A 27,696-nucleotide genomic window follows, 5' to 3' on the forward strand; every position below is an offset into this window, starting at 1 on the left:
GTGTTCCTTGGGGCATTTGGTGGGCCGCTGTGAGATACAGGAAGCTGGTCTAGATGGGCCTATGGCCTGATCCAGTGGGGCTGTTCTTATGTTCTTATGTATAATGGATTTGGGGCCCAATCCTATACAATTTTCCAGCACTGGTGCAGCCGCAAGGCAGCCCCAGGGTAAGGGAACAGATGTTCCCATACCTAAAGGGGGACTCTGTGACTGCTGCCCCACCACAAGAAGCAGCGCATGACCCATTGGCACAGCTGCACTGGTACTGGAAAATTGGATAGGATTGGGCCCTCAATCATTTCTTCTTCATAGAGTGACCTTTTGGGAACCATTATGATTGAGACATACAAAATTATGCAGGGGATGGATAGAGTGGATAGAGACATGTTCTTTACCCTCTCACACAACACCAGAACCAGGGGACATCCACTAAAATTGAGTGTTGGGAGAATTAGGACAGAGAAAAGAAAATATTTCTTTACTCAGCATGTGGTTGGTCTGTGGAACTCCTTGCCACAAGGTGTGGTGATGGCATCTGGCCTAGATGCCTTTAAAAGGGGATTGGACAAGTTTCTGGAGGAAAAATCCATTACGGGTTACAAGCCATTATGGGTATGTGCAACCTGGGCTACATCAGAATGCCAGGTGCAAGGGAGGGCACCGGGATGCAGGCCTCTTGTTATCTGGTGTGCTCCCTGGGGCATTTGGTGGGCCGCTGTGAGATACAGGAAGCTGGACTAGATGGGCCTATGGCCTGATCCAGCAGGGCTGTTCTTATGTTCTTATGTTTCTTTATAAGACTGTTCATCACATGTAGTTCCTTTTTTTCTAGAACAGCATTTCTAGAATATGCCTGTATATATATTGCTTATTTAATAGAATATTGGAGAAGAATGTTAGTATCACTTTGAAGATTCGGCTGCGCACCCATGTGCGCAGTCAAGTCTTGCATTTTCCTAATCCACCATCATGTTAGCCTACACTGATCTATGCTGGTGCTGTTTAATATTTGCAGAACTGTGGTCTCCCTTCAATATTGGATGGCCCTGGACCTTTCACTGTATTTGTACCAAGTAATGATGCAGTGGAACAACTGAGAGATGGAAGGCTAATTTATCTCTTCACAAAGGTGAGGCATCATCATTACTAATGTTGCAAGAATGTTGCTGTTTTGGAAATACAGTAAGAACTTATGAATTTTCACCTTGAACAGTCCCATTGCTGGTCTGCACCCATTCAGCATATTTTATCTGAGAAAGTTAGATGCTTCAAAAGAAAAGTACAGTACAACACAGGAGTCGTCACAAAATGACTGGCCTTTTTGAGGGTTCTTTTGCACACTACAAAATGTGGAGAGAAGGCATTTTTCTGTAGGAATTAACTTGCAGCTCCTCATGTAAGTGGTCATGTGAGTCATGCTTGTACATATGGTGTTGTACATCCATATGATCTGTCTATGTAATGGTATACAGTACTGTCATCTATGAAGGCATTTTGTTAACTTGTGTAGTACAATTTGTTCTTATGCCATACAACTACCTTTGTGCCACACAGCCCAGAATTCACAATCTGGTTCTAAACATGGCCTTCTGAATTAAAAGTGTATGGGGTGGGGGGGGGGGACACACCAGATTCCTGCTCACATTATTATGGAGGAAGGATTTAAAGAGTACAGGCAGTGATCCAAGAGTGAACCTTCTGTGTCCAACGTATTTTCTTAGCAGCTCACTTGCTGTCTTAACATCCTTTTGGTCCCTCGCTGATGAACACTTTCCTTCCTTGACCCGTGCCATCCTATTTTGTTAAATTGTGTTAAATATTCTGATTTTGCATAAACATAAGAAAAAAAGTGTCTGAAAAGAAGCATTCATGAAGAGTTACACAATATAAAACATTTCAATTTCCTGGTATGTAAAATGTGAAATATTTAGGATTCAATGTGATTCCTAGTAGATTTGTAAACAGTACACTGTGTTGCCTTTTCTTTGGTATTCTAGAAAGAAGATCTGCTTCCTAAATGCACATCCTAAAGGGCAATTTGTATGCATTTGGTATTTATTAGTCATCAGCGCCTGTTGTTGTTATGCAAAATGTCGAGGGAAAGTGTATAATTGCTTTTCCTTCCATTTTCTCTGCTCTAGGGAATAATCAAGCTCCAGGAACTTGTGAAACACCATATTTACACAACAGCAGCGGTAAGGCAACTGTTTGCAGCTTTGAGGGTCCATTTGCTCACATTTGCAAGCAATTCCTGCCTTGTTGACTCTTTGGGAGTTAAAGGATATATGAATAGATGAATGGCTTCTTCAGTACTTCCTAAAAGGTGCTAGCACAAAATGTAACAAGAGCAACACAGTGTTTTACTTCAATATGTTCTGTATTTTCCAGGTGCGAGTAGAAAGACTTGTGATGATGCCACATATTCTGACAATGGCTAATCAGATACTGACAGTCAGCATCAGTGAGGATGTAAGTGCCCCATCCTGTAACTGAAACGACTGAATTAACAACCCATTTGGGGGGGGGGGGATCTAGATTTTGAGTTTCAGACGGCCTCTACTTCATTTAAGAAATATTACAAATTGATGTAAAACTGAAAATTGCCTTACATGGCATATGTACTGATGGAGTAATTAGGCACTGTACAGCACCTTGCACTATTCTGTTTCTCTGTTTGCTTTCCAAAATCACATCATGGTCCCTGTATTGGAACCAGCCAGGATGGCACAGTCAACCGAAATGACACGAAGGATGCAATCCAAAACGCCCAGCTGGCACCCCATGGCATTTGCCCCTGACATCCCCCCATGTATGCCAATGACCAAAGGGTAGTTTGCCCTGATGACTTGTATGCCCACCTGTTTGGTGTGTTTAATCAGTCAGGTGAACAGGTGCAAGAACTTGTACTCAACATTTGACTTTTTTGCCTTGGAACTGTACCCTGCTGTCTCATGAAGTATTAAGGCCCTTGAGATAGTAGGATGCACAAGAACAAATTGGGAACATGCATTTCTGACTCACTGGGGGGGTCAGTGAACCAGAAGTGTGTAAGATCTGTCAGAGAGACCCTGGACCATGACATGGACCCACATGACGACCTGCCATTTCATTTACTTCCAGTAAGAATGAGCCTAAGCCCAAAATGATTTTCTTTTTTTACCCCAGGGACGAATTCTGTTGGGTGACACAAAGGTTGCCATAAACAAAAGGGATATTCTGGCATCAAATGGTATCATTCATACTTTGGATGGCATCTTCATTCCTCCATCAATAATTCCCATCCTGCCTCACAGATGCAATGAACTGCAATATAAAGTTGTAGCGGTAAGTCACGTCTGTCCAGTTTCTCTATCTTTCCCTCCTTAGTGTGCAATAGGGAAATTCTATAGGCTGATGGTAGTCTTGCATATGAATTCTTTTCACTCTCATTGATCCCCTGGTGCTTGATAGTTACTTGTTGTCTGGCATAATCCTACAAACATTTCAGCTTTCCTGTGAAGTCAGCTGTTTTCCCTGGGGAATTTTTTCTTATGACCTGAGCCTGAGTTGACGTTTTGGTTGTATATGCCTGGGGTTTCCCCCTTTTCACATTATATCCATGACTCAGAAGGTTTTTTGACTCTCCAGAGGCCATCATGTTGTAGTTCCACCGAGAGTGGCCTCTTCCTGTTGACGCAACCCATGCCAATTGATCTGATAGAGTTTCCTCACCTGGCTTGGAACATCTGCTTCCTGTGCCTTTGATGAAAAAGCAGTGAGGGCTTGTAAGCATGGATGAGGCATAGTCACTGCTGTAGCCTATGGAGTCATAGCAGCTGCACAAACAGATAGTTTAGCAACCTAAAACTGTGTTTTCTTTCTATTTGAAAATGAAGTCTATTGGAAAAGTTCTTTAGCTTTGTAAAGGAACTGCATAAGGGAAGTAGACATTTGCTTCCATTCAGAGCATCAAGTAGTGCTGAATGCTTGCTTGGTAGGATCTGGGATCCATCTGTCCTTTTAAGAACACCTGTGCATGCATAGAGACACATTCAGCCTGAGTACAGAGCTTTGTCTATCACTGTAACTCTTTGATGGGAGGAACTGCACCAATGGCTTGTTGGCTTTCGCCTCTCTCTTTAAAGAGACACAGACCCCTCTATCCCTTCCAGTATGTGGTCAACCTAAGGAAAAAAATGTGTTTTGTGGAGTGCAGTTCTTGAAGTGTCCCACACACAGACAGATGCAATCAGGCCCTTTAGATTTTAGTTTCATTCAAGAGCCTGAACTGATTTTGAGGAGCTACTTAGAGTCAGAGGCCCAAAGAAAAAGCCTCAGGGGTACTCACACTTTTTCGGCTCGAGAGCTACTTTGAAACCCAGCAAGGCCCGGAGATCTACCAGAGTTTTTTTTACAATGTTCGCGCCATCATAACATATAACATTTATGTATACAATGTATGTTGGTGTACCTTGAGCCCCACTGAGTATAACAGGACTTACTCCTGAGTAGACATGCCTAGAATTAGGCTGTGAGGCTGCAATCCTAGCCACACTTACCTGGAAGTAAGCCCCATTGAGTACAATGGGCCTTACTCCCGGCGTTTCCTCCCAGAGGCACCTGAAGGGGGGGGTCGGCACTCCGCGATCTACTCATTTTGCCTCGCGATCTACTGGTAGATCGCGATCCACCTATTGAGCACCCCTGCTCCAGACTGTAAAAATTCCCAATGATTTGGGCTGAATAAACCTTGAAGGATTAAACAGCACCCACATTCAGTACATGCAGTGGCAAATGAGGGGGTGAAGGGTCTTGGAATCCCAGCCCACAGGCTGCATGCTGCCCACCCTCCCCCTGCCCTGAAATGCCTCCTTCCCACCCCTCCCCATGCCCCCCCAGAACCTCACGCTGGCCAAGCTCAGCCAATGTGAACTCGCCAGTCTCAGTTGGTGCAGAGGCTGGATGCAGCCTCCACGGCCTGGCGCGCATCTCTGCGCCAGTCCAGCCAACTTTAGAGGAGACACAAATGTGCTTTACGGCACATTTGTGATCCTACCAGGCTGGTGCAAGGGACTTGTGCCGGCCGAGCACTCCTTTTGGATTGCGCTCCAAAACACTCAGACAATAATAATAATACAGGCATTTATATACCGCCTTTCTTGGTCATCAGATTTTTCCTCAGACTTTAATTCAAGGCGGTTTACATGGGCAGGCTGTTCTAAATCCCCGTAGGGATTTTTACAATTGAAGAAAGGTTCTATCTTTCAAGAACCCCAACATTTCAGATGGATCTTTTATGGTCTGTTATCACTTTCTGGCCTCCAGATTCCTCCCATGCAGGCTGACAAGCAGCTCCTTCATCTCTCCAAGAGCAGGTGGAATAACTCGGCTGGGCTTGTCAGCTGCTTCAAGGTCTCGCCATTCATGGTGCCGGTGGCCTCGAACTGGCAACCTTTGGATGTTACCTTCAGGCAAACGGAGGCTCAACCCTCTAGACCAGACCTCCTGCCCACACTGAACTGTCTGAGCTCTTGACAGCAGCAGCCTCACTGCCTCACACCCAGTAGCCCCTCTCTGTAAACACCAATCATCAATGTGATTGCTTGTTGAGTTGTGCTCTAACCTAGACCCATCCCATTGTTTCCTATGGGAAAGCCATTTTTTGTTTACATGTTTTTTATATAAGTGTGATTTTTCCAGGAATGTAACCCCTTTGTAAATTGAGAGCTGCCTGCCTATGTGATTAAGAATACAATAATTTCTTTGAAATAAAGTGTCCCCCTCTTGGATTTTATTACAGGGATCTTGTGTTGACTGTGATGCCCTGAATACCAGTGTTTGCCCATCACCAAGCACAACAATGGTAAAACAATACTTTTTATTATATGTGACTCTCAGTGAGTTTAAAGCTTCTCTGCAAACTCTGTGCATTTGTGCACAGACAAATCCCTGGTTTTACAAAGAAAGAAGCAGAATGGGCCAGAAATCTTTTGTTATGCAGGACAACATGCCCATGCATTTTCAGTGTGGGGTACTAAGTAGGTAACAAAAATATCCTGAAATCTTGGCTGTTTTGTAGCATTCTTGCTACAACAGGTGAAGTCTAGGCCATTTACCATCACGGAAAATGTCCCTCAAAGCTCATTAAAGTTGCTTACAGAATTGTCTTTTACTTCCTCCTTTTCCTTGGCATGGGTAACTATCATGTGATGTGCTGGCTTCTGACCAAAGAAACTGATTCATGACACTGTTTCTGCTGTGTCTTCATTGTTCTGCCTTATCATGAGTTGAACCAAAGCCTATTTTGAAGTGTGTGGCCTGTACTGATGGTTGAGAAGGGGAAGCAGAGATGTTGTCGATTTTCCTGAAAGATGTGCTGACAGCCAAGTTCATGTTAATTCCCCAGTGAACTTCCTCAGGCCGGCACGGCATCTTTGGAGAGACATGGAGAAGGTGCATAAAGTTCTTTGTGTAGTCATTGCCTGTTTTATTTCCAAAGGAGCATGGGGTCTTTTCAGGAGAATGTGTTTACATCCATGATCCATTGGGCTTAAACATTATGAAGAAGGGATGCAACAGATACTGCAATCAAACTGTAGTGGTAAGTAGAACATATAGAGTAGTGACTCCCAAATGTTCAATAGGAAATGTCTATTCTGTATCACACATGTTTGTCAAACCCATGCACAAGTTTTAACTTCCTTCCCATAAGCTCCTTATGAAATAAGCCCCTAGACATGCAATGCACCAATCAACTTGCTGGTGAGCCTCTGCTATATTTGTGTACAATGTGTAAGGATGTTTCGGACCCTGAATTTGCTGTAGGGTCAGTATTCCTGTGGCAAATTACCCACCCATCCTTTGCTGTTATCATCTGTTTGAACTTACTGCCTGAGTTGGGCCTTTCATATTGTGAGTTTCCTTGTACCCGCTAGCAACCACAGTTGTTGTGGTATAACAGTGGAAGTAGGAAATTAGTCGTGGTGGCACCCATCCATGCGGTAATTAAAAACATCAAGCCCAGCTCTGATGCTGCTCCCTGGCTTAACCACTTAGACCACTTTGGTTCTGTGGCGCCAGAGATGTGAGAAAGTCATGCCAATACAGCTAGGCAGGAAACACAGGCTTTCCTGAATTTGTAATGTTTGTGAGCCTATTTAGATCAGTGCAGAGGATGTTACCACCTGTCCATTAGACATCAATGCTATTGTGTAATACGTTTCTAAAAGAAACATCGGAGACTGATTTGACAGCTGAACATGTAGAAAGTTGGTCACATTCCAAAGATAGCTTCTGTCAAATATTGTCAGAGAAGCTGGAAAAGCTGCCGCCTATTTTACCAGAGATCCTACAATGCCTGTCAGTCCACACAATTCAAAGAGCATCACAGCCTGACTTTGGGTTTTACTTGCTAGATGTGGCAAACAACATCCATTCCCGGGTGGGACCCAGACAAAGAATCCCCTTGAGAAATGCCACAGCTATTCATCAGGAAAGGACAAAATGAACACAGGCCACTTTGTTGAAAAAATAAACAAGCAAAGATGAAAATCTGAGCTCCTTCTCCTGTGATGAGAGTCAGTTCTCTGAGGAAAGCATTTATTTATTCTCTCTCCCCTACCCCCCCCTGCCGACAAATAATTGTAGCATTTATTTTATCTTCAAAAAAATCTTTAACCCATATATGCATTCCCCCCAGGGGCGGATCCAGAGTTTGTGTTGGGGGGGCGGAGCTATGAACACTAGCTTAACTCCAGAGCTCAGGTTAACCAAGCAGATAGATCTGGGCTCCTGCCTGGATTTGGAGCCCTGGTCTACCTGCTAGGTAGACCAGGGCTCCCAGTTGAACCTGTGGCCTCCATGGCCGAGATTTGCTGTGAGTGTAGACCTGGGCTCCCGGTCTGACTGCTATGTCGGATGCCCCTCCAGTGGGTACTCCCTTTTCTCCTGACTTTGCTCCCCATTCCAGCAGGTGCCCTTAAATTTACACACAAGTTAAAGGAGTTTGGGTCCATAGAGTTGGACATACCATTTATCATAATTATAATATGAAATTCATAATGCTCAGAATGGCACATCTGCATAGGATATTTTTCAGGGATCAGTACATCCAATCCCGCAAGCCAGTCATAAAACACCACCTTCTCTTCTGGGGTTCAGCTCCCTATATTTCTAGTTTTGCATTTGATGTCAACTCAGTTCTCTCCTATGTGAATATGCCCAGAAAATGATCCTGCCCTCATTTCATATTTAAATCAGACTCAAAACAAAGATGTAGCTAATCAGTTACAAACACTTCCAAACAGGATCATTTAGCCAGATTTCTGCCTCTTCAACATGGAAGAATGGGATATATGGCAGTCTCTGGAGAACCTAGGATGTTTATTTCAACAACCTCTCTTGCTTGTAGAAAAATGGGATTCCAAACTGAAAAATGGGTCCAGCAAAAGTAGCTCATAGTTTCCTGGTGTTAAAAATGAACCTAAGGATTGAACATGGAGATGCATATGAAATGTGGGCAGTTTGCTTAAGCATAAGAGCTGACTGTTGTTCTGTGTGATGTTGTTGTCTATAGACATCTGGATGTTGCAAAGGGTTCTTTGGTCCTGACTGCATCCCCTGTCCGGGTGGATTTACCAATCCATGCTATGGCAAAGGAAATGTAAGTGGAAAAGAATTATTCGCAGTGTTGAGAAAATATTGAATGCCTTGGCTATTCAGATGGCTTGGGCTAATTGTTTTTCAAAGGGATTTGTGCTCAGGGATGGAATTTTTACCTGTGCTAATTTACCGGAAATGTCAGGAATGTCACAAGAAACGAATGTTACAATTATGTGATGCTGACCTTATCAAAGGCCAATAAGATCACGCTTAGATTTAAAACACTCCAACAAGTCAAGTCACGTCTTGGTGCTCCCTGGTCTCTGGCGAAGACCCATCATCTGCTTCCTGATTCTTTTTACTGGAATTTGAACCTGGGATGTTTTTTTCCAGACAAAGCATGTGTTCAGCTGTTGGGTATGGCCCTTCCCTATAACAACCATAAAAATGTGCTTTTGACAATTTTCCATACAGGCAAATAACCTATCCCCTCCCCACCAAAACTATCTGGGCTGGGACCATGTTGGGCACTCCCCTCCCCAACCCTGCAGTCTTAATCCTGATTTTCCTTCCGCCTTTGTCCTGTGGCTGATATTTAGGAACCTATAATCATGTATGTAAGGGCTAGTGGAACATGAAGTTTGTCACTCAGTATCCTGTTTCTGAGAGGATGTTCTGCATTCATCTCACAACACAGGACAGATGTGGCATTTGCTGTATCCTGTGATTAGTGGGCTCAGTATGTGTTTGTTTGCTCAGCCTATTCATTTGCAGCTGATTATTCTATTGTTAAATGTGTTCAGGGATGTTCCTTGTGGAGCCAGGGTCAGAGACTGATCCTGAGACTGATCTTATGAAGCATCCTTCAGGAAGGTCAAGTTTTTGTCTAGCTCCTGAAACATTCCAAACTGTTCTTCTGTTAGAATGTTTTGTGTTTTGCCAGAGCATGACTTTCTCCTGAGGTGCTGAACTGGATTTTTCCTCTTTAGTGCACTGACGGGATACAAGGAAATGGCCAGTGTCGCTGCTTTGAGGGTTTCAAAGGAATTGCCTGCCACATCTGTTCAAACCCAAACAAGCATGGAGAGAACTGTGATGAAGGTCTGTGGTTCTGAATCTTCAAGAAAGCAACCCTGATGGGTGACAGGAAACCTCAGGCAGGGTAAATTAAGAGTGGGCCAATGGAAATTAAGCGTCAGGATTTCTTTTGTTTTGTTTCTGTGATTCTAGACTTGTGTCAGAAAGACAATTTCAGGCATATTACTAGTCACTTCAAGCTGCCAGGAACAAAATGTTTATGAATAGTATACTGATTGCCTCCAGTATATTATGCTATGCAGTGGCATTCCCAGATGGAGGTCACAGCGCTACATTTTGCAGGCACCTCAACACTCCATGGAATTAGCCCCTCCCCTTCAGAGCCATTCCGGGCAGTGAGAGCAAAGCAAAGGAGATTCTTTGCTCTCCCCATTTGGAATGGCTCCGTAGGCAAGGGGGAGAGGCTGCTTCCATGGAGCACTGAGGTGCCTGCAAAACGTAGTGTTGTGCCCCCTCTGTTAATGCTACTGATGCTATGGTGCACTTGTCCAAAGGGATGCTGTCAGGGAAGGGCTGAAGCTGTAGCTCAGTAGTAGAACTTCTACTTTGCATGCAGAAGGTCCTAGACTCAATCTCAAGTGTCACCAGGAAAAGTTGGGGTAGGCACCTGCCTTGAAACCCTGGAATGCAGCTGCCAGTCAGCATAGTCAATACTGAACTGGGTGGATCAATGACCTGACAGATATAGGGCAGCATCTTGTCTTCCCCTGGGGGCTGGGGATAAGAATAGGCCCTCAGTTTGGCTGTACTTGTCGTAAGAGGCGATGGGACTCGTCAGCCTGGGAAGGCAGCTCATCTGAGAGAAGGAAAACTCTGATCCCAAACCTCCACTGCCTTGTGGCTACATCCAGTTATGGAAAAGGCCTCAAGAGTCAACCTCGAGGCAAAATCCGGAGCCGGAGTCCCTGAGGCAGTTCATGGCTGAACACAGTCACTTTCTGGCAATGCCGCTGGAACCAACCGTATTGGCTTCTACCTTTCCACTGGACCATTCCAGCGACGTGGAGAGGGTGGATTTGCTGCATGGGTAACAGCCTATCCTCCATACCTACTTTACTAGGCTTTGTGCACTGGAGAGGACGCTCTGTTCCAGAACCACCATTCAGAGCACAATACCATAGTCTTCTGAGACCGAAGGATGCCATGTCTTCATATGATGCTCATCAGATGCCAGCCCAGATGCTCTAGGAGTCCTCTTGAAAAGGAAGGAGATCTGAATGCTCTAATGAAAGGAATGATCTTGATAGTGCTTAGTTGAGAGGAGCCCTTGGGAGGAGTGCAGCAAGGGCTGCTGGTTTCAGTAAGGCCATTTTCAGTGGGAAAATGTAGAGGGGGTTAGCAAGGCTGGTTTACACAGCTGCAGCTTTGGAGAGTTCTGGTGAGAAGATCACTTTGAGGCATGAGGTGGCCATAAAGAAAGGAAATACTTTGTTTATGAGAACTTCATACTTGGGTAGGGAGGGAAAGAGGAAGATGGATCCTACTTGTTTGCTCTCTAATGGAAGGGGGCCTCTGGGAAGGAGGAGGAAGGAAGGATAGCCTGAGATTAGCAATCTGCTTGTCAGAAAGAGCTTTATTGGAAGAGTGAGACAGAAAATTCTCACATCCTCCCAGGCTGGCTCAGTAACTATATTTCCTCCCTCTAGGTGCAGGTTGCTTGGGCCTTTCTCCCACCTTTCTTGCACCTTTCGCCCACTTCCAACAGAAGGAATGTTTAATTCTCTCACTCTTGCATTAGGGCCCTGATCCAGATTCTGTTTGGGGGGAGGGCTTTCAGGAATATGTTTGTAATGTCTAGTTTGACCCTGAGCAGAGAGGTCCCCCAGTCTTTCTTATCACAGCTACAGTTTGCTACATCACTCTTCCCTGGCAAAGTTCAGGGAAGGCAATTGGAGAACAAGGAGGAAGTGGTGTTCAAAGAAAGGAAAGATGATGGGGGAGGAGAAAAGAAGAGAAGTGAAAATGAGAAGGGGAAATAAATGTCAAGGAAAAGGAAGAGAGAGGGATTGGCTCAGAGAAAGATGTTTCAAAGAAAGCAAGAGGACGTTCTGAAAAAACAAAGAACGGGGAGGTGAATGTGTCCAAGAGAGGAATGAGATTAAGTGAAGGCACCATGGGGAACAAGGAGGTGGTAAGGAGAGGTGGTGATCAGTTTTTGACAACTTAGATGCCAGTTGGCAAGCATGGGTTTTAAGCTGCCGTGTGTGCAGATTTTTGAGTGTGCGCACTTCATTCCCCTTCCCATCGTATGCATAACTAGGCATATTCTTGAGATTGCCAAAATGGCTGGATAGAACGGACCGATTATTATTGAAAAAGGTATTCCTGTGGAAACATTCACATGACTTTTTCGTGATGGTTGAGCTGAAGAGTTCTTCCCTTTCCATTTGACAGATTGTGGCTGCGTCCATGGAATCTGTGACAACAGACCAGGGAGCAAGGGAGTATGCCAGGCCCGGTCCTGTAAGGCTGGATACATGGGGGAGTTCTGTGATAGGAGCTCTCAGAATTGTGGACCCGCTGGGGCTTCCCTGAGCTGCCATTGGAATGCAGTCTGTAGCCTGAACAAAACTGCGAGGTGGCTATTTCTGAATTTTTTTCTCTGTTTTCGGTGGGCATAACTAGCCTAGGGATTAGAATCCTCACCCACTTTGAATTGTGGAGGTTATGTACCTCCTGTCTTTCCATTCCTCTGGCAAATTTTTACTGGTTTACCACTCACACCCCCTCTCTTGCCTAAAAGAAGCTTCTAGAAGCTTTGTAGTGTTGGGAACACTTCTTGAATATAGACAATGCAATAAGCTATCCTTTCCCTCTGTTTGGGAAAGCAATTTGGCAAAGGCCCAAAGTAGCACATGCATACAAACTGGGGTTTTGTTGTTTTGTTTTTGTTTTGTTTTGGCCCCATATGCATGAGGAAGAGGCACACAGGTGTGTGAATGGTTTGGGGGGCAGGGAGACAGGGGAAATGAGGCATTGTTACTGTGATCCAGGGGGGTGTGGCTGTTTGTCTCCTTATAGTATAAGATCCTAGAGTTTGCAAGCATTCCTCTGACTTGTGCGTTTTCCCCAACTGAATACGAAATACAGGAGAAACTTGCTGTAGCTCGACAGGTCCCTGATTTGTGAACTAACAGCTCCCTCTGCTTATCTCCAAGTTGCATCTGCGTTGATGGGTATGAAGGGGATGGATTTTCCTGTGAGCCCATTGATGCCTGTGAGAAACCAGATCGAGGAGGCTGCTCGGAAAACGTATGTGGCTAAAGGATGCTTTTGCTACTGTCTGATCCTGGCTTATTTTGAATCTGCTTCTTCCCAGAGTTGTTTCCTCGAGAAAGATCCTTTACAAGAAACCATTAGTCCCTTGAGCCTAGAGATAAATATTATTCGTGGCTTTCACCCAGACTGGATTACTGCTTCAACTGTTCTGCAGTTTGGTTTCAGTCCATGTTGTCTACACCAATGGTTCCCAAACTGGGGGTTGGGACCTCCTGATGGGTCACAACCTGATTTTTGGTGGCTCCCCAAAGGGTGATGGAAAGATCAGATAACTAATTGCCTCGAGCCCTGAGGCTGTTCAAAAATCAGATACTATAGCTACTAATTACCCTGCAAACAGCTCAGCTCCTGCAGTTTGCATGCAAGAGGCTCTACTCCTGTACCATAGCATTTCCCTTGTTAGGTTTTGAGAGATTTCATGGTAATCCTTGCTTGAGTTGTTCATCTCTCATTCCTTCCCAGGCCGCATGCACAAGTACAGGCCCTGGCACAGCCACGTGCCAGTGCAATAAGGGCTGGACCGGGGATGGGAAAGCCTGTGTTGCCATAGACAACTGTATAATGGAGACCAGAGGAGGCTGCCATGACAATGCTGACTGCAACTACGTTGGGCCTGGACAGGTATTTTCAATGTTCTCAGCTATCTTCTTGGAGAAGAAAAAAAAATCAGTGGCTATCTGGCGATCTGGTGTTACATTACCTATGAAGAATCTCCAAAATGAATCAGGTTTATTTTAAGCACTCCAGTGGAAGCACACGCAACTTCTCACGAAGAATTTGCAACTATTACAATTCAAATCAGTTCAAACCCCACGGAACCCACTTCCGGAAGAAACATGGAGAAGTGACAGGTCCCTTTTCAACCTCACATGGTGTCTTTTCCAGTGGCTACTGCTGGTGTCTCTTCTGCATCTTTTTTAGATTTGCCACTTAATTTTTTTCAAAAATGATTTCAATTTACAGTTGAGTAGAAATCAGTTTAATGAAGTCGGAATCGAAGAGTAACATTTCAGAACATCATATGTCCTGTATAGTTAACACAATTTGCACTATGGTTAGTTAAGGGGTTAATACCTGCACATAATGAAACTGTACTTCTTACAGCACCAGTGTATATACATGTTTTAGTATCTTCATGTTGCAAGACCTAGATATCGTAGTGACTGCCTTACATTTCTGTTTCCAACTCTCACAGAGCCCTTGACAATACTAAAAATGGGAATTTCTGATTTTAAAATATTCAAATGGCTGTTTGTAGCTTTAGCATCAAATTACACCAAGCCTTCCTACTGTTTCTCCTTACAGAGCAGCTGTATGTGCAAAGTGGGTTATGTTGGTGATGGCTACAACTGTGACTTGATTGATCCCTGCTTGATGGAAAATGGTGGCTGCCATGAGCAGGTAAGAAACAGTTGTTATCTAGGAGGAAATAGTTCCTTGTGAAAGCTACCTGTCTGTGGGAGCTGGGCACTGAATCTAGACCGCTAGTCTGGACTAAATTGGATAATATCTTTCTCAGCTAATCCAGCACACTTGCCCAGCCTCTGCCAGCCCCACATGTCCCACACAGGAACAGAACACTGTATGAGAATATATGCCTTCATTGAATTCTGAGCATACATAACATTCAGTGACTGAGAGCCCGATCCTGAGGTCCACGGCGTGGCTCCATAACCACTGTCATAAGGCACGTTTGTGGGGCTTACCACCAGGCTCCCGCTGGAGCTAGCCCAGCTCCGGCTGGCGCTGAGCCAGCACATGGCGGGCGCCCAGTTCCATGGCTCGGCGGTCCCCTGGACCGCTGGGCTGTGGAAAGGGAGGTGGGGGCGTGGCCGGGGGTGTGGTGGAGGCATTCCAGGGAGGGGGGAGGCGTGTCGGGGGAGGGGGAAAGGCGAGTCCATGGAGCCAAGCTCTGCAGGATCCAAGGCACTCGGGCGGGGCTGCTCGCCCTACACAAGCGCCTTTACTTTAGCAGGGCTGCTTCCCTTACTCGGGGGAAAGGGACAAACGTCCCCTTCTCCTGAGGAGCCTCCCGCAGTAGTGTGGGATTGGGTTGCCAGGCTACAATCCCAACCTCACTTTCCTGGTAGTAAGTCCCATTGAACACCATAGGACTTACTTCTGAGTAGACCTGGTTAGTATTGTGCCCTTAGGCTTTCTGAATTCAGTGACAGAAAAAAAACTCAACCAAGCATTCTTAGCCTACACACACTTGGATGATTTTCTGCAAGGTGGTGGTGTTCACACATTCCACCCCCTCATGGACAACAGAGACAAGGATGGCATGCCAGGGTGGACAGGCAGGGCAGGCTACCATCTGGAAATAAGATCATGTGGATGCTTCACAAAAAGTGAGAGAGCAAAGGGTGGCAAATCCCAGAGACCAAGTCTAGTGTGGAAGCACTTCTGCTCTGTTGTTTTCACCCAATAGGCTGTGTGTCAGTCTCTTGGTGCTGGGGAGAAGACTTGCCGTTGCTTGGAGGGGTACATGGGAGATGGAATTATATGTTATGGTGATATAATGAAGGTAAGGAAACATATTTATAATTGCGTTCTATTAAAGATGAGAGAATAAACCAAGGGTGCAATCCTAACTTTTGTTTAGGCCTGTGCAGGTCCCTTGCGCCAGCCTAGGACGGTTGCAAACATGCTGTAAAGCATGTTTATGCCTCCTCGGGAGTTGGCTGGGCCGATGCAGGGGCATGTAGCGGCCCACTGAGGTTACATCCAGCCTCTGCACTGACTTGGGGAGGGAGGGTTGCGTCGACCAAGCTTGGCCAACGCAGAGCTCTGGGGAGGAGGCAGGAGGGAGGTGTTCCTGGGCAGGGGGAGGGTGGTCCCGAGGGTGGGTGGGTGGGTGGGGAGTGGGGGCAGGGCTGGGACCCAGCTATTATACCAGATCCCAACCCCGTTCCCCAAGCAGTGAGGAACGGCTTGAAGCTGCTCCATTCTCCTTGGACTTATGCCACTGTCTGAGGTGGCGCAAGTTCGAGGAGACCCAATTGAGGCCAAGGTGGCTTACCCAGTGGTAAGGGGAAGAGTTTCCCCTTATCTCTGACTGAGCCACTTCTGGCCCCAATCTTGTGCTGGATACAGCGTAGGCCTCTTGACCTGCCTGTTCCAGCACAAGATAGGATTGCGCTGCACGTTATTTAATACAGTGTAGTGGATGGCAAGAGCTATCTCAACTCAACTCTCAATGTTCTGCTCTGACATTTTGAAATCCTGTGCATGTTTTAATGTAACTTGTTAGGCAAATTCTAGAAAATCTTTTGCTGTATTGTTATCAGTTAAAGAGCATACATTTATCAAACATAAATGTGTCAAAACTGTTTATCATAAAGAAAAACAGACTCTGCCAATAATTTCCACATCAAAAGACTGAAGTCCATCTATGCTTCTCCGTCCAAACCTGGAAACCTATGGATTTGTGAGTGGCATGATATTCTTTACAACAGTGTTTCTCAAACTTTGAGGGAGCTTTACTCTCTCAGTAAGTGTTCGTGGGGGAGGAGCTAAGGCAGTGATGCGATCCTGCGGATCTTTAAGGGGCCTTCAAGGGGGAAGGGGGAAGCCTTTAAGGGGCAGGAGAAGGGGGAAGGAGCTAAGGGGGGGGTGAGGGGTATGCTTTGTACTTACTTTTAACTAGGTAGGGCTGCTGGAGGCTGCAGGAATTGCAGGGAGCCCTGCATAGACCTCCGCAGTGCTCCCCAAGGCTTGAAATGTTCAGTAATAGCAGGTGCAAAGCACCTCCTGCAAAAGAGAAGTGCTTTGCGACTGCCTTTACTGAACATTTCAAGCTTCAGTGAGCACTGTGGAAAACTGTTCAGGGCTCCCCGCACCTCCTGCAGCCTCCAGCAGCCCTACCTAGTTAAAAGTAAGTACAAAGCATCCTCTCGCCCCCCCTTAGCGATGCAATCCTGCTTCCCCCTTCCCCCACCCCTTAAAGGGACGGGAGAAGTGTTACACGAACTAGTGGGTCATGACCCACCAGTTTGAGAACCACTGCTTTACAAGATTCCCAACCCTCCAAAGAATTAACAATGTCTAGCAATTAATGATTGAAGTACACTTGTCTTTCATGATTGGAGCGCACTTCCAGAAAACCAGAAGTGTGCTCTGATCACCAAACGGAACAATTTCTTGCTTTGGGGGGGCCTGCAGAGGGGCTGTGGGCCTCCTGGACTGTCTCTGAGGCCAGTGCAATTTCCCAGGTAAGTAGAAAAGCCCCTCGGTTTCTGCAGCGCTGCAATCTCTGCAGCACAGTTGGGTCACCTATTACTGGGCCACTCCCCTTAAGGGAGTATGGCCTAGTTTTTGTTCCCTGTGGTGGGTCGTCACCCACACTTTGGAAACCACTGAGCTAGACTATTTGGAACCTTGAGTGAATTCAGCAAGACTCTTAAGTTCCTGTAGACAAAATTTGACTGTGCTTTCTTTTTCAGACTGTCACTTATCAAAGTTCTCAACATCAAGGCCCATCTTAATATCTGCTCTGTTCTTTATAGACTTTTCCTTAACCTCTGTGGATGCCGCTTCTTTAAAAACCTGTTATGTTCTCTTTTTGAAGGAGTTAGCAAGTAATGACCATTTTTCTACCTTCTTTGACTGGATTATGGTGAGACATTTTCGTTTCAAAGCAATTGCCTTTTGGGGGGTGGTGATGAATGATGAAATAGCCCCCAAAACCAAAAGTGATAGGGTTTGAGCATATTGTTTAACTGGTAGATTTACATTAAGGATATCAAGAATTTAATATGTACAAGAATGGGAACTTGGTGTTCAGTTTTGGGTAAAGTTCTGGGGCTTAGAATGAATACCGATGCTTGTAGAATCTAAACATGTTAATTGTTAAGTTCTAAGGTTTGGCACAATCAATTTTCAAAAACAAATGTCTTATAGAAAAAATGAAAAGCCCAAAACATGAAACTGCTAAATTTATTTTGAATTGCAAGAATAAGTATAAAATGGTGCCCACAAAAGTTCAGTTTAGACCCCTCTTAGGTCTGCGCTCCAGGCAGACCTAAGATATTTGCTCCTAGTTGGCCTAATGATAGCATGGCCTTGGGTGGTGGACTTTGGATGGTATCAGCCCCTGTTGGATTGAATCATTGCATCATCATTATGGTTGTTTTTATTGTTTTATTGTCTGGCAGTTCATTCAAATTGTCAAAGATAGCTAACATGCATGCATTGTTTTGCTTTGAACAACAGAAATCTAGCTTCAGCATTCCAATGGGAGCCAATGTGACTGCTCTGGTACCACTGAAGTCGGCCATCCAAAACCTGAGCCAGGCTGAAAAGGATTTCTGGCTAGAGCCCAAAGGGCTACAATTTCTAGTCAGGTACAGTGTGCTATATCAGTTTTCCCTAACCTTGATATATATAAATGTATGCTGTTTGAGTGGCTCCTTATGAAAAATATTTGTGTGTGTGTGTGTGTGTGTGTGCACACACTTGAATATTCTCTTCACTGAAGATGGTTTAAAAAACACCACAATGGGGACCTGGTTTGCTATATGACTTTGGTTGCTCCAGGAGTTTCCAAATGGGACATTCAGTGCATAACTTCACTGCCTGTGCCAGGATTTCATGTTTGGTCTGTGGAACCCAGAAATGTGTACACATCTGCTATCCAACCTATTGTGGAAACATGAAGATGTACATACAGCAAATACATTTGCTACATAAAATATGGAGTTGCCCTTAGGAGAAGTGTCTAGTAGTAGTCAAAAGGATTTGCTACTGCCTTTGAGGGACACACTCTATCAGTGCCCTACAAAGAAGTGGGTGCATTCATTGAAAGAAGCATTGGAGAACTTGGAGCTTCTGGAAGTGATAGAAAGAAGATCTAGAAATGTCACTGCAGGCATATTGAAAGGAAGCAAAGCTTTGTGTGTTAAGAAACAACAAAGGGGGGTCATCCAATCAAAGTGACAGGTTTCTCCTGGTCAGTAACTCTGCAGTTAGTAATACAGTATTCTAAGCATGATTTTCTCTTGTAATCACAGGGCCCACTTTCTCCAGGGTTCCTTCACAACAGAACAACTCAGGAAATATGTAGGACAGGAACTACCCACTCTCCATCCTCGGACCAAGTGGGAGATAAACAGCAGCAATGGAGTAAGAGCCTTTAAAATAATAACTATAATGGTTACTTTATTTATATTGTGCAGTTACTACCAAATGTCTCTCTGACTATTTAGAAATGATATAGTAAATCCCTTTTTGCAACATGTTTAAACTGGAGCAATGGCAGATGAAAGGGAGGGAAATGCAGAGCTAAGACTAGACTTAGAGTCATGTGATGACTCTCAAAAACTGAACCAGTAGATTTAGGTAATCCAAATTGTGCAGCATTGGGCTTCCCTTCACTTTCCTGAATCTACAGTTCCATTCAGATTGCTCAGTATGATACTTGAAAAACATTCCAGCATTCCAGCATGCCATAGAATGAAATGGGACAACTGATTTTCCTGTCTTGATGCTTTTGAACAGGTAGAATGCTGGATATTAGGTTTTGATACAGTCAGTGTGGAGGTTGGGGTGGTTCTCTCTCTCTCTCTTCTTTTTTTCTTCTTATAGTGAAGCTTCTGGGTTAGAATCAGCTGGTGAAGTCTGGACATACCAACATCTGGGCACTCTGAGAATAGGTTACTGATGATCAAGGAACATGCAACATGGCTTCCAGAACTGGAAGATCAGAATGACGTGGTGAAGAAAGAGGCTGAATAGATGAATCAGCCTTAAATTGAGTCAGACCATTGACCCATCTAACTCAAGGTTTTCCACATTGATACAGGCAGTGCCTCTCATAGGAGATGTTTGTGTATAAACACAGTATGTTTATTCTTGTCAACCTGAAGCAGAATTATCATGTTTGATTCTGTTTGCTTTTCAGACTATCACTATCCAGAATGCAAGCATTATATTGGGTGACATCCCTGCTATTAACAGCACTATTTATATAATCAATAAGGTAAATTGCTTAAACTAGAGTTATGTTTCTTTCTGTCCTAAGTAAGTGGTGATGTAGATTTGAGCAGAACTGTACTGATGCCAAAGAGATCTTGATGCTGAGCCTTTTCGGAGATGTCCTCTAAGCAGCACTGCACTGCCATCAATCCATCTGCTCCAAAAAGAGTCAATTTTTAAACCTCTAAGACTACCGTACCTCCTTAGGGGGGCTGCCCTGTCTTCACTAAACCATTTCCCACTGCAGAAAACAGAGCATGTTCAAGCGGTCAAGCCTCATTTCTGCTTTCCCCTTGCTCAGGTTTTGTTGCCACCATTCGATGACATCCCTCCCAAAGCTCCAGGTCTGCAGCAGCAGCTTAATTCAACACCCTCCTTCAGCAGGTTCAAAGCACTGCTAGAGGTAAGCACTTTGGTTGTATTTAACATGACCTTTTCCAAGACTGGAATTCATTAACTGCTGTACAAGTCTGCCTGCCAAAGGAAACATCTTTTTGCATAATTACTGCTCCATGCTCCTCACTTCCCAAGTGCTAAGAGGTTTTGGGGCCGTGCAACCTGGTTTGGCTTCTTTTGGAAGAGAAAAAGGACATGCTGAAGATTTATGGCATTTTATTAATTTTTATATAAATTATTAATTATTATATAAAATATGGCATTTAATTAATTGTTTACAAATATTCACATGAAGCATCAGTGGAGACAAAACAGCATTCTCAGTCCTACGAGGCAGCAGATCACTGCCTCTATTTTGCACCATATCCCCCAAGAGAGGTGCAAAACCCCAGCGTGCCTTCAAGCTCACAGCTCACTCTTTCTCAGGGCTGCTCCTTTTTCTTCACACTTGCATCAGCCAGGGTCAAGTCAATGTCTGGGAGACATCTCAAGATCTCTCTTTGCTGTTGGCCTCAAAGCTCTGATGGGCAATACAGAAGAGAAATCTCCAGGTATCTCCCAGCCATTAATTAAATCTCATTAATGAAATATCATCCAGGCATCTTTGGTTGTTAGTGAGTGATCTGCCTAACAAAATAAATGACTGGCCATCAGCCCAGATCTAAGAATAGTTAATTCAGTGAAGGGTACAGAGCAGTGTTCCCCCTAAGTTACAGAACTCAAAGCCGAGCTCTGCCCAGCACAGAGCTCAGCAATCCAGCAGTTCAGTGATGACACTTTACAGCATCGCTGAGCATCCAAAGATGCTGGAAGTGAAGGGGTCCACACAATGGCAAGGACCTCTACAGTGAATATAGCCACAGAGCTCTTAGGGGAAAAGAAGCAAAAGGAAACAATGTTGATGTGATCAACCAAGGAAGTGGGTTCTAAAAGTCTTTAGGGCTAAACTAGACATGCAAGCAAATGCATACTTTTAATGATATAATGTTCCTTTCTTAACCAATAGCAGGGATGTGCAGAGCCACAATGCTGAATCATTGTGTGTCCCGAGTCTCTGGCTTACTTTACTCAAATTGTCCATGAGTCATAACAGCAGCCGTCACGAGTCATCCACAGGCTTTTTTCAAGTCATTTTGACACAAGTCTGAGTATTTTCGGAAAGCGAGTCAAGCCACAGACATGCTAAAAAAAACCAAGCAAGCAAACACATAAAGCAGAGTCACAAACACACACAAAAGTTAGCTTGAGTGTATTTGAGTCTTTTCATTTTTAGGGGAAAACCCTTGAGTCCCAAGTCAGTGCCCAAGTTTGTACAAGTTGCAAAAAATGCTCATTTTTGCAACTCAGGTCCGAGTCGCAGCCCATCCCTGATCAATAGTGTGGTAGGGACCATGCAAAATACCCCCAAACTGCAGGAACAGATGAGGGGGTGAGCACCTACATGGCGAGTATCGTAATCACATATCCCCCTAAACTGAAAGCTTTTTAAAGATTATAAATAATGTGCAAATGAGCAATCAGGATGCTCACTGCAACAGGGGGCTAAAGTGGCAATGCTCCCCACCCTTTTGCCATAGCTTCAGGTTATTTGACGTGACCCCCACCATGCTATTGTTTAAGAAACTTTGAAGAGTCAAAAGTGTGTAGTTCCATATACAACTAGTTTGGTTGCTAATTGCCTTCTAAACCTGCCTCTGTCAAGGGCGTTGTAGGCTCACATAGGAAAATAAAAGTTGCTACTTCTCTGCAAAACTGGAATATTATAACTCCCATGAAAGGAATCTGAGGACTGGTTGTGAAGTGGAGGGCTGTTGTTAAGAGACAGTATAGGAGATGCCTTTCAATCTGCATACATTTTCTTTGAAACTCTAAACGAGTGGTTTTCAACCACTGTGATGTGGTACACTGGTGTGCCGCGAGGCTGCCTCAGGTGTGCCACAGGATCAGAGGAGGCAGGCAGCAGCTGCGTGCCCGCGTATGGGAGAAGCGGCTGCTTTGAGCCTGCCGCGGCAGGCAGCACAAGCAAGGGAGCAGCCAGGGAAGGGGCTGGTCACACGCAGCAGCTGAAGAGTCCACTTGGAACTTGCTCCAGAACCAGAAGCAGGAAAGCAGGTACATAGCGAGCGAGTGCTGAGGCCCCCAACCAAAGGTTTCAGGGTCCCTGAAAGTCCCTTTTCCTTGCCAGTTTGCCTGCAACTCCCCAAAGTGACCCTCCCTGCACTTTGGGGCTTTTAGGATTGTGGCCCAGTGCCCTTCCTCTATCTACACTTTCCTGGGAGTAATTGACTATAATGAGGCTTACTTCTGAGCAGGCATGCATAGGATTGGGCTCTGGGGGTGCTATCCCATTCACATTTCCCTGGGAGTAAACCCCATTGACTATAATAGGGCTTACTTCTGAGCAGGCATGCATAGGATTGGGCTCTGGGGGTGCTATCCCATTCACATTTCCCTGGGAGTAAACCCCATTGACTATAATAGGGCTTACTTCTGAGCAGGCATGCATAGGATTGGGCTCTGGGGGTGCTATCCCATTCACATTTCCCTGGGAGTAAACCCCATTGACTATAATAGGGCTTACTTCTGAGCAGGCAGGCATAGGATTGGGCTCGGGGGGTGCTATCCCATCCACACTTTCCTGGGAGTAAGCCCCATTGACTATAATGGGGTTTACTTCTGAGCAGGCATGCATAGGATTGGGTTTTTGGTTGCATTCTTTTTTCTCAAATACACAAGCAGGCAATTGTCACTTCTCTGTCCTCTTTCCCCCACCCCACCCCCTTCCCCAGGAATATTCTCCCCCCCCCAAATCTGACAATCACAGTTAGCAACTCTCTTATTGTCCCTCCTGTCACTTGTCAGTACCTTCCAAAGATACAGAATCACTGCCTCACATTCTCTCTCTCTCCCCCACCCCCAGTTTAATCCTGCACTTGTTTCAATCATGTCACCTCATTGCCCCTCACCCACATTCTCCACTATGTGATCAACCTGCCCTGTCTTTGCCAACAGTTTCTGGCACTTTTGATATGAATTTGAACATAGGATTTTTCCTCCTTTTCAGAAACCACATATACTTCCCTCTCCATGCTTCTTGTCAATTTTTTTTGACATGTAGTGATTTAATTGTATTAATTTTATTAATTCAAGATTAACTGTAATGTAGTAATTTAATGTAAGTAAAAAACTGGTAGTGTGCCTTGAGAATTTTAGTGCCTTGTCAGTGTGCTGCGAGCTGAAAAAGGTTGAAAATGGTTGCTCTAAATATTTCTGGATGTACCACTGGATGTCGGGGTGTGTATGCTTTTTCTTTGGAGATTTGCTGACTTCGAATCTTCTGTGACCACATCTGCCTGCTAATTCTGTTCTTCTGAATCTTGCAGCAATACCAGTTGATAGGAAAGATTGAGTCATCTGAAAAATATACCATTTTTGTCCCTGGAAATAATTCAATTGAGGAATATTGTCAACCATCTAATATTACACAACTGGTAAGAACTTCGCTCCTTTTTACAGCCCATACTTGTGCACTGGTGGTTCATTGAGAGTGATGCCACTTTATTGAGTCCACTTTTGGATTCAATTTTCTGAAGTCATGTTTTGAACTAATAAGTAATGACTGACAAAATATACAATCTATGCCGTAGATTGTGTTTGAGGACTGTGACTGCCTTTGTGAGTTTTTCATTGCACTGAATGATCTTACACATTATTTTTCTGTATGTATAGCATGACTTCCCAGAGCAGTTGTGCAATAAAAAACTCACTCCTAAGACCTGATGATATATTCAAAGGTTAGCACAGATATGTCTTCCATGTAGAAACATTGTAAATGGGAGGCATCTCTGCTTAGATTTACCTTACCTTGGTTTCTAGGATAATGAGACCGTACAGTACCATGTCATACTTGGTGAGAAACTGCTCCCTGAGGACCTGAAAACTGGAGTTCACAAAAGCACAATGTTAGGCCTCTCCTACTGGCTGATGTTTTACAAGAATACCACTCAGGTGAGGATGAGTTACAAATTAATTTTCTTTCTACTGTGTCTTTGTGCCTGTGTTTTATAGAGAACTACTAAGTATTGACTAGATATTTGCCTGTCATTTTCCAAATGATGGGATTGGATGGGATGGGATGCTTGTAGATTACAGATGCAAACTTACCCATGAACTTCCAGTTAACTGACTCAATCCTGAGCTGCCTGGCACCAGCTGAGCAGCAGCACCAAAATGGCAACCACTGCATCCTGAGCATGCTGGTCAGCCACCTGCAGCTCCTCAAAGGAAGGGGACATTTATTCTGGATATGTTCTCAATTTGGCAGATCTTCACCAGTTCCATCCCCCTGCCTGCCTGCCTTCCTCTGCCCTCCTCCCGCCCTGGAAGGCCTCCCACCACCCCGACTCACCTCTTCACTTCCAGGAGCTCATCCCTTCCTTCAGGCAGTGTGCGGAGAGCCCCTGACTGGTGCTGGCCCAGCATGGACTGGTGTTGAGCTGGCACCAGTGCTGAGCCAGCACTGAGTGTCACAGGCACGCCTTACGGTATGTTTACAACACTCCGTTCACAACACTGTTTACGACACTGGAGGGCCAGTGCTGAGCATTCAGGATTGGGCCCTCACTGACTTGTGAAAAGTTTATTGGAGGATCTCAAACCAGTGTTTAATACATTGGTCTCCACAGAAGCAAAACTGCGCAACTAGTTATTGCCTTGTTGACTGTTCCCAGGGAGATTGTAGGGGTGCTGATTAGCCCTGATGGTAAAGGGCTCCTCTTCTGTGCTACTGTCCTATAATGTAGTTAAGATAAAATAAGAAACCTTTCCCTTTCTATGTCTTACTTGTCAAAATTCATAGTCATGTCAGAGCCACTCTGCCATTTTGATGCTCCGCCATTCTGCCATTTAGACTTCTTGCTATCCTCTCTTATTACAGGCATTTGTAAACAAAGTCCTCTTGAATGGTCAGTTTTTGGAAACAAGAAATGGGATGTTGATTGGGGTTTCTCAAGTTCTACAAATTCACAAAAATCGCTGTAGTACCAATACCACGACGGTAAAAAAGGTAAAGTATTAGCTGTATTTTCTTGTTCTACTACATAGAGTCATTTTATGGTTTCTACAGAATTAAGCAGGTGTGCTAAATCACAGTTTGATTTGATATATATACCTGCACTTGTGTTTCCCAGCTGAATGACCCCAATTGATTATTGCATGACAACATTTTACAGAAATCACAAGCCTCTGGTAATTTAAATGATTTATTCTCAAAGTTTAAGGTGAGCTTTCTGCTCTTGTTTTGTGAAGAAAATGGATGCTTGAGAATACGTGCCTAGAGGCAAGTCTTAAGCATGATCCAAAATCAGTTTTGGTCTAAGAATTTTTATGAAAGGAAAAAAAATTCCAACAGAGATCATAATAAATGGGTAGATGGTATTTGGTGGTAATCTGGCAATGACCTGTTTAAAATAAAGGTGCCCTCAAGTAGGCTCCAGAGTACCTAAATCACTATTTTTATGTCTTGTGATTTAAAACTTTACTGTGTTGCCAAAAGACCTCAGGGTGGCTTATGCAGAATTCTGTAGATACATTATAAAGGAATAGCTAAGAGCCCAATCCTAAAGAGTGTGCACTGGCTCACCACTGGCACGCACTGTTACAAACATGACGTAAAACACGTTGGTGAGCCCTCAGGGCTGACCTAGCACCAGAGCTAGCCCAGCACCAGTGCTGGTGGAAAGGCAGAGCTCTGCTGCTCGGCAGCAGAGAGGTAGGTGGGGGGAGGCGGGGATGAGGCGTTCCAGGGCAGGGAGTGGTGGGGGAGGGTGGGAAGAGGGCAGGGAGGAGGCATGCCAGGGGGAGGGCACGGGGCAGGAGGAGGGCGGGACTGGTGGAACTGAGCTCCACCAAATCCTGAGCTCCATGTCAGGCCCCGCAGCCTGACACAGAACTCTCTGATTCTGCGGCAGCTCCAGAGCTGCTATAGAATCTAGTAGCCTGACTGCGGGGCTATTTCCTTTATTCTGAGGAAGGGGACGAATTTCCCCTTCTCCTGAGCAGGTAGTGGTGGCTGCCTGGGGTGTGTTGGATACCGCAGCAGCTGTTTTCACCACCACAGCAGCCCCACTCTCTGGGCAGCTCTGGATTGGGCTGTTAGTGAGTTACCAAAGGTTCACAGTCTAGGGCTTCATAGATAACTAGCTATCTAAAGTGAAAATCTCGGTGATAGAGCACTGATTCCCAACTTGTGTTTCATGGACTACAGGTAATTCGTGAGACTCTGAGAAGTGGTCCACAAGGTCTCTGAAAAAAAATTGCCTTTTACTACCTCCAGTGTCTTGCTGAGCAAGCAATCTCCAACAGATCACTAAAGAGGGTGGAGACTGCCCGCAGCCACAACTACTTAAGTGTCAGCCATGGCTGTGGGCGGTCCATTCTCTGTCCTCTCTAATAGTCAGTAGGGGAGCTTTTGGGAGACAGACCACCAGAGAGGGATGAGGTCAAAGCACCTACAGCCACATGTGGTCCATGATGATTCCAATCTTTGCTTCAGTGGTCTGTGGGCTCCTAAAGTTTGGGAACCACTTCTTTAGAGAGATTGGCCTGTCTGGATGGAAGAGGCCTACAGTAGGAATATTGGTAAGTCTGGGAATAGGAGACAAGGCAGGAATATCAAGGCAGGCTGCAGGTTGGGGCTGCATGTTTTGTGGACTGTACCATTCCAAACAGAGCTTGTCACCACCACATTTGGAAAACAGAAGCCAATTGTTGATGAATTTGGGCTCCTGTTTTGTTACTATCTGCTGATCCCATTACATTCCTATAACAGATTGATATTTTGTAAGATGCTGTGAAAATACATTGATTCTTCCTCTCCCCCTATTTTTTTCTTAGTCAAGATGTGCTAAGTGTGACAGAGGGATCAAATGCCCACGAAATTCTGTGCTTGCTGTAAGTCTCTTGGTTTGCACCAAAGTTTTCACAAGATAGCAACAATTGAAACTGATTGCTTCATTTGTTTAGCATTTGTTTGCAAAGTTCCATTGTGTTTGATTTTTCAAAGGAAAAGATATCCCCACTGGCATATCTGGAGGGGGGCAAACGGGGCAAAAGCCCCGGACGTTGACCCTCCAGGGGCACCTCCTCGCCTTGCCCCCCCGCCAGCAGAGGAGCGCCCAGGAGCTCTGTGGAGAGGCAGCAAGAAGCTGCCTCTCCAGCGCCTCAGCACCAAACTGGCCCACCCCCTCTACCCTCCTCCTTTTATAGGAGGAGAGGAAAGGGGTGCCCTAGAGAGGCAGTGGGATGGGGGTCATGACTGCATTGGTGCTAACACTCTAGGGTGCCTGTCTTCTCTCCTTCAGAGGAAGG

General features: G+C 45.0%; 1 protein-coding gene across 1 annotated transcript in view; it reads left to right on the forward strand.

The window, feature by feature from the left end:
• The window catches only part of STAB1 (stabilin 1), a 103,535-nt gene that overhangs the window by 28,329 nt on the left and 47,510 nt on the right, over positions 1-27,696 (forward strand). Inside the window, exons 15-36 of the mRNA XM_066613521.1 lie at positions 1,016-1,129; positions 2,142-2,195; positions 2,389-2,469; positions 3,166-3,324; positions 5,780-5,842; positions 6,479-6,580; positions 8,555-8,641; positions 9,570-9,681; positions 12,073-12,256; positions 12,837-12,930; positions 13,420-13,578; positions 14,263-14,358; positions 15,389-15,484; positions 17,528-17,575; positions 18,172-18,302; positions 18,969-19,080; positions 19,859-19,936; positions 20,234-20,335; positions 23,712-23,819; positions 24,205-24,336; positions 25,265-25,393; positions 27,223-27,279. Of these exons, the coding sequence (XP_066469618.1) occupies positions 1,016-1,129; positions 2,142-2,195; positions 2,389-2,469; positions 3,166-3,324; positions 5,780-5,842; positions 6,479-6,580; positions 8,555-8,641; positions 9,570-9,681; positions 12,073-12,256; positions 12,837-12,930; positions 13,420-13,578; positions 14,263-14,358; positions 15,389-15,484; positions 17,528-17,575; positions 18,172-18,302; positions 18,969-19,080; positions 19,859-19,936; positions 20,234-20,335; positions 23,712-23,819; positions 24,205-24,336; positions 25,265-25,393; positions 27,223-27,279 (2,298 nt within the window). The remainder of the gene's footprint in view (positions 1-1,015; positions 1,130-2,141; positions 2,196-2,388; positions 2,470-3,165; positions 3,325-5,779; positions 5,843-6,478; positions 6,581-8,554; positions 8,642-9,569; positions 9,682-12,072; positions 12,257-12,836; positions 12,931-13,419; positions 13,579-14,262; positions 14,359-15,388; positions 15,485-17,527; positions 17,576-18,171; positions 18,303-18,968; positions 19,081-19,858; positions 19,937-20,233; positions 20,336-23,711; positions 23,820-24,204; positions 24,337-25,264; positions 25,394-27,222; positions 27,280-27,696) is intronic.

The sequence above is a fragment of the Tiliqua scincoides genome, chromosome 2 (genome assembly GCF_035046505.1).
Source record: "Tiliqua scincoides isolate rTilSci1 chromosome 2, rTilSci1.hap2, whole genome shotgun sequence".
Taxonomy (NCBI): Eukaryota; Metazoa; Chordata; class Lepidosauria; order Squamata; family Scincidae; genus Tiliqua; species Tiliqua scincoides.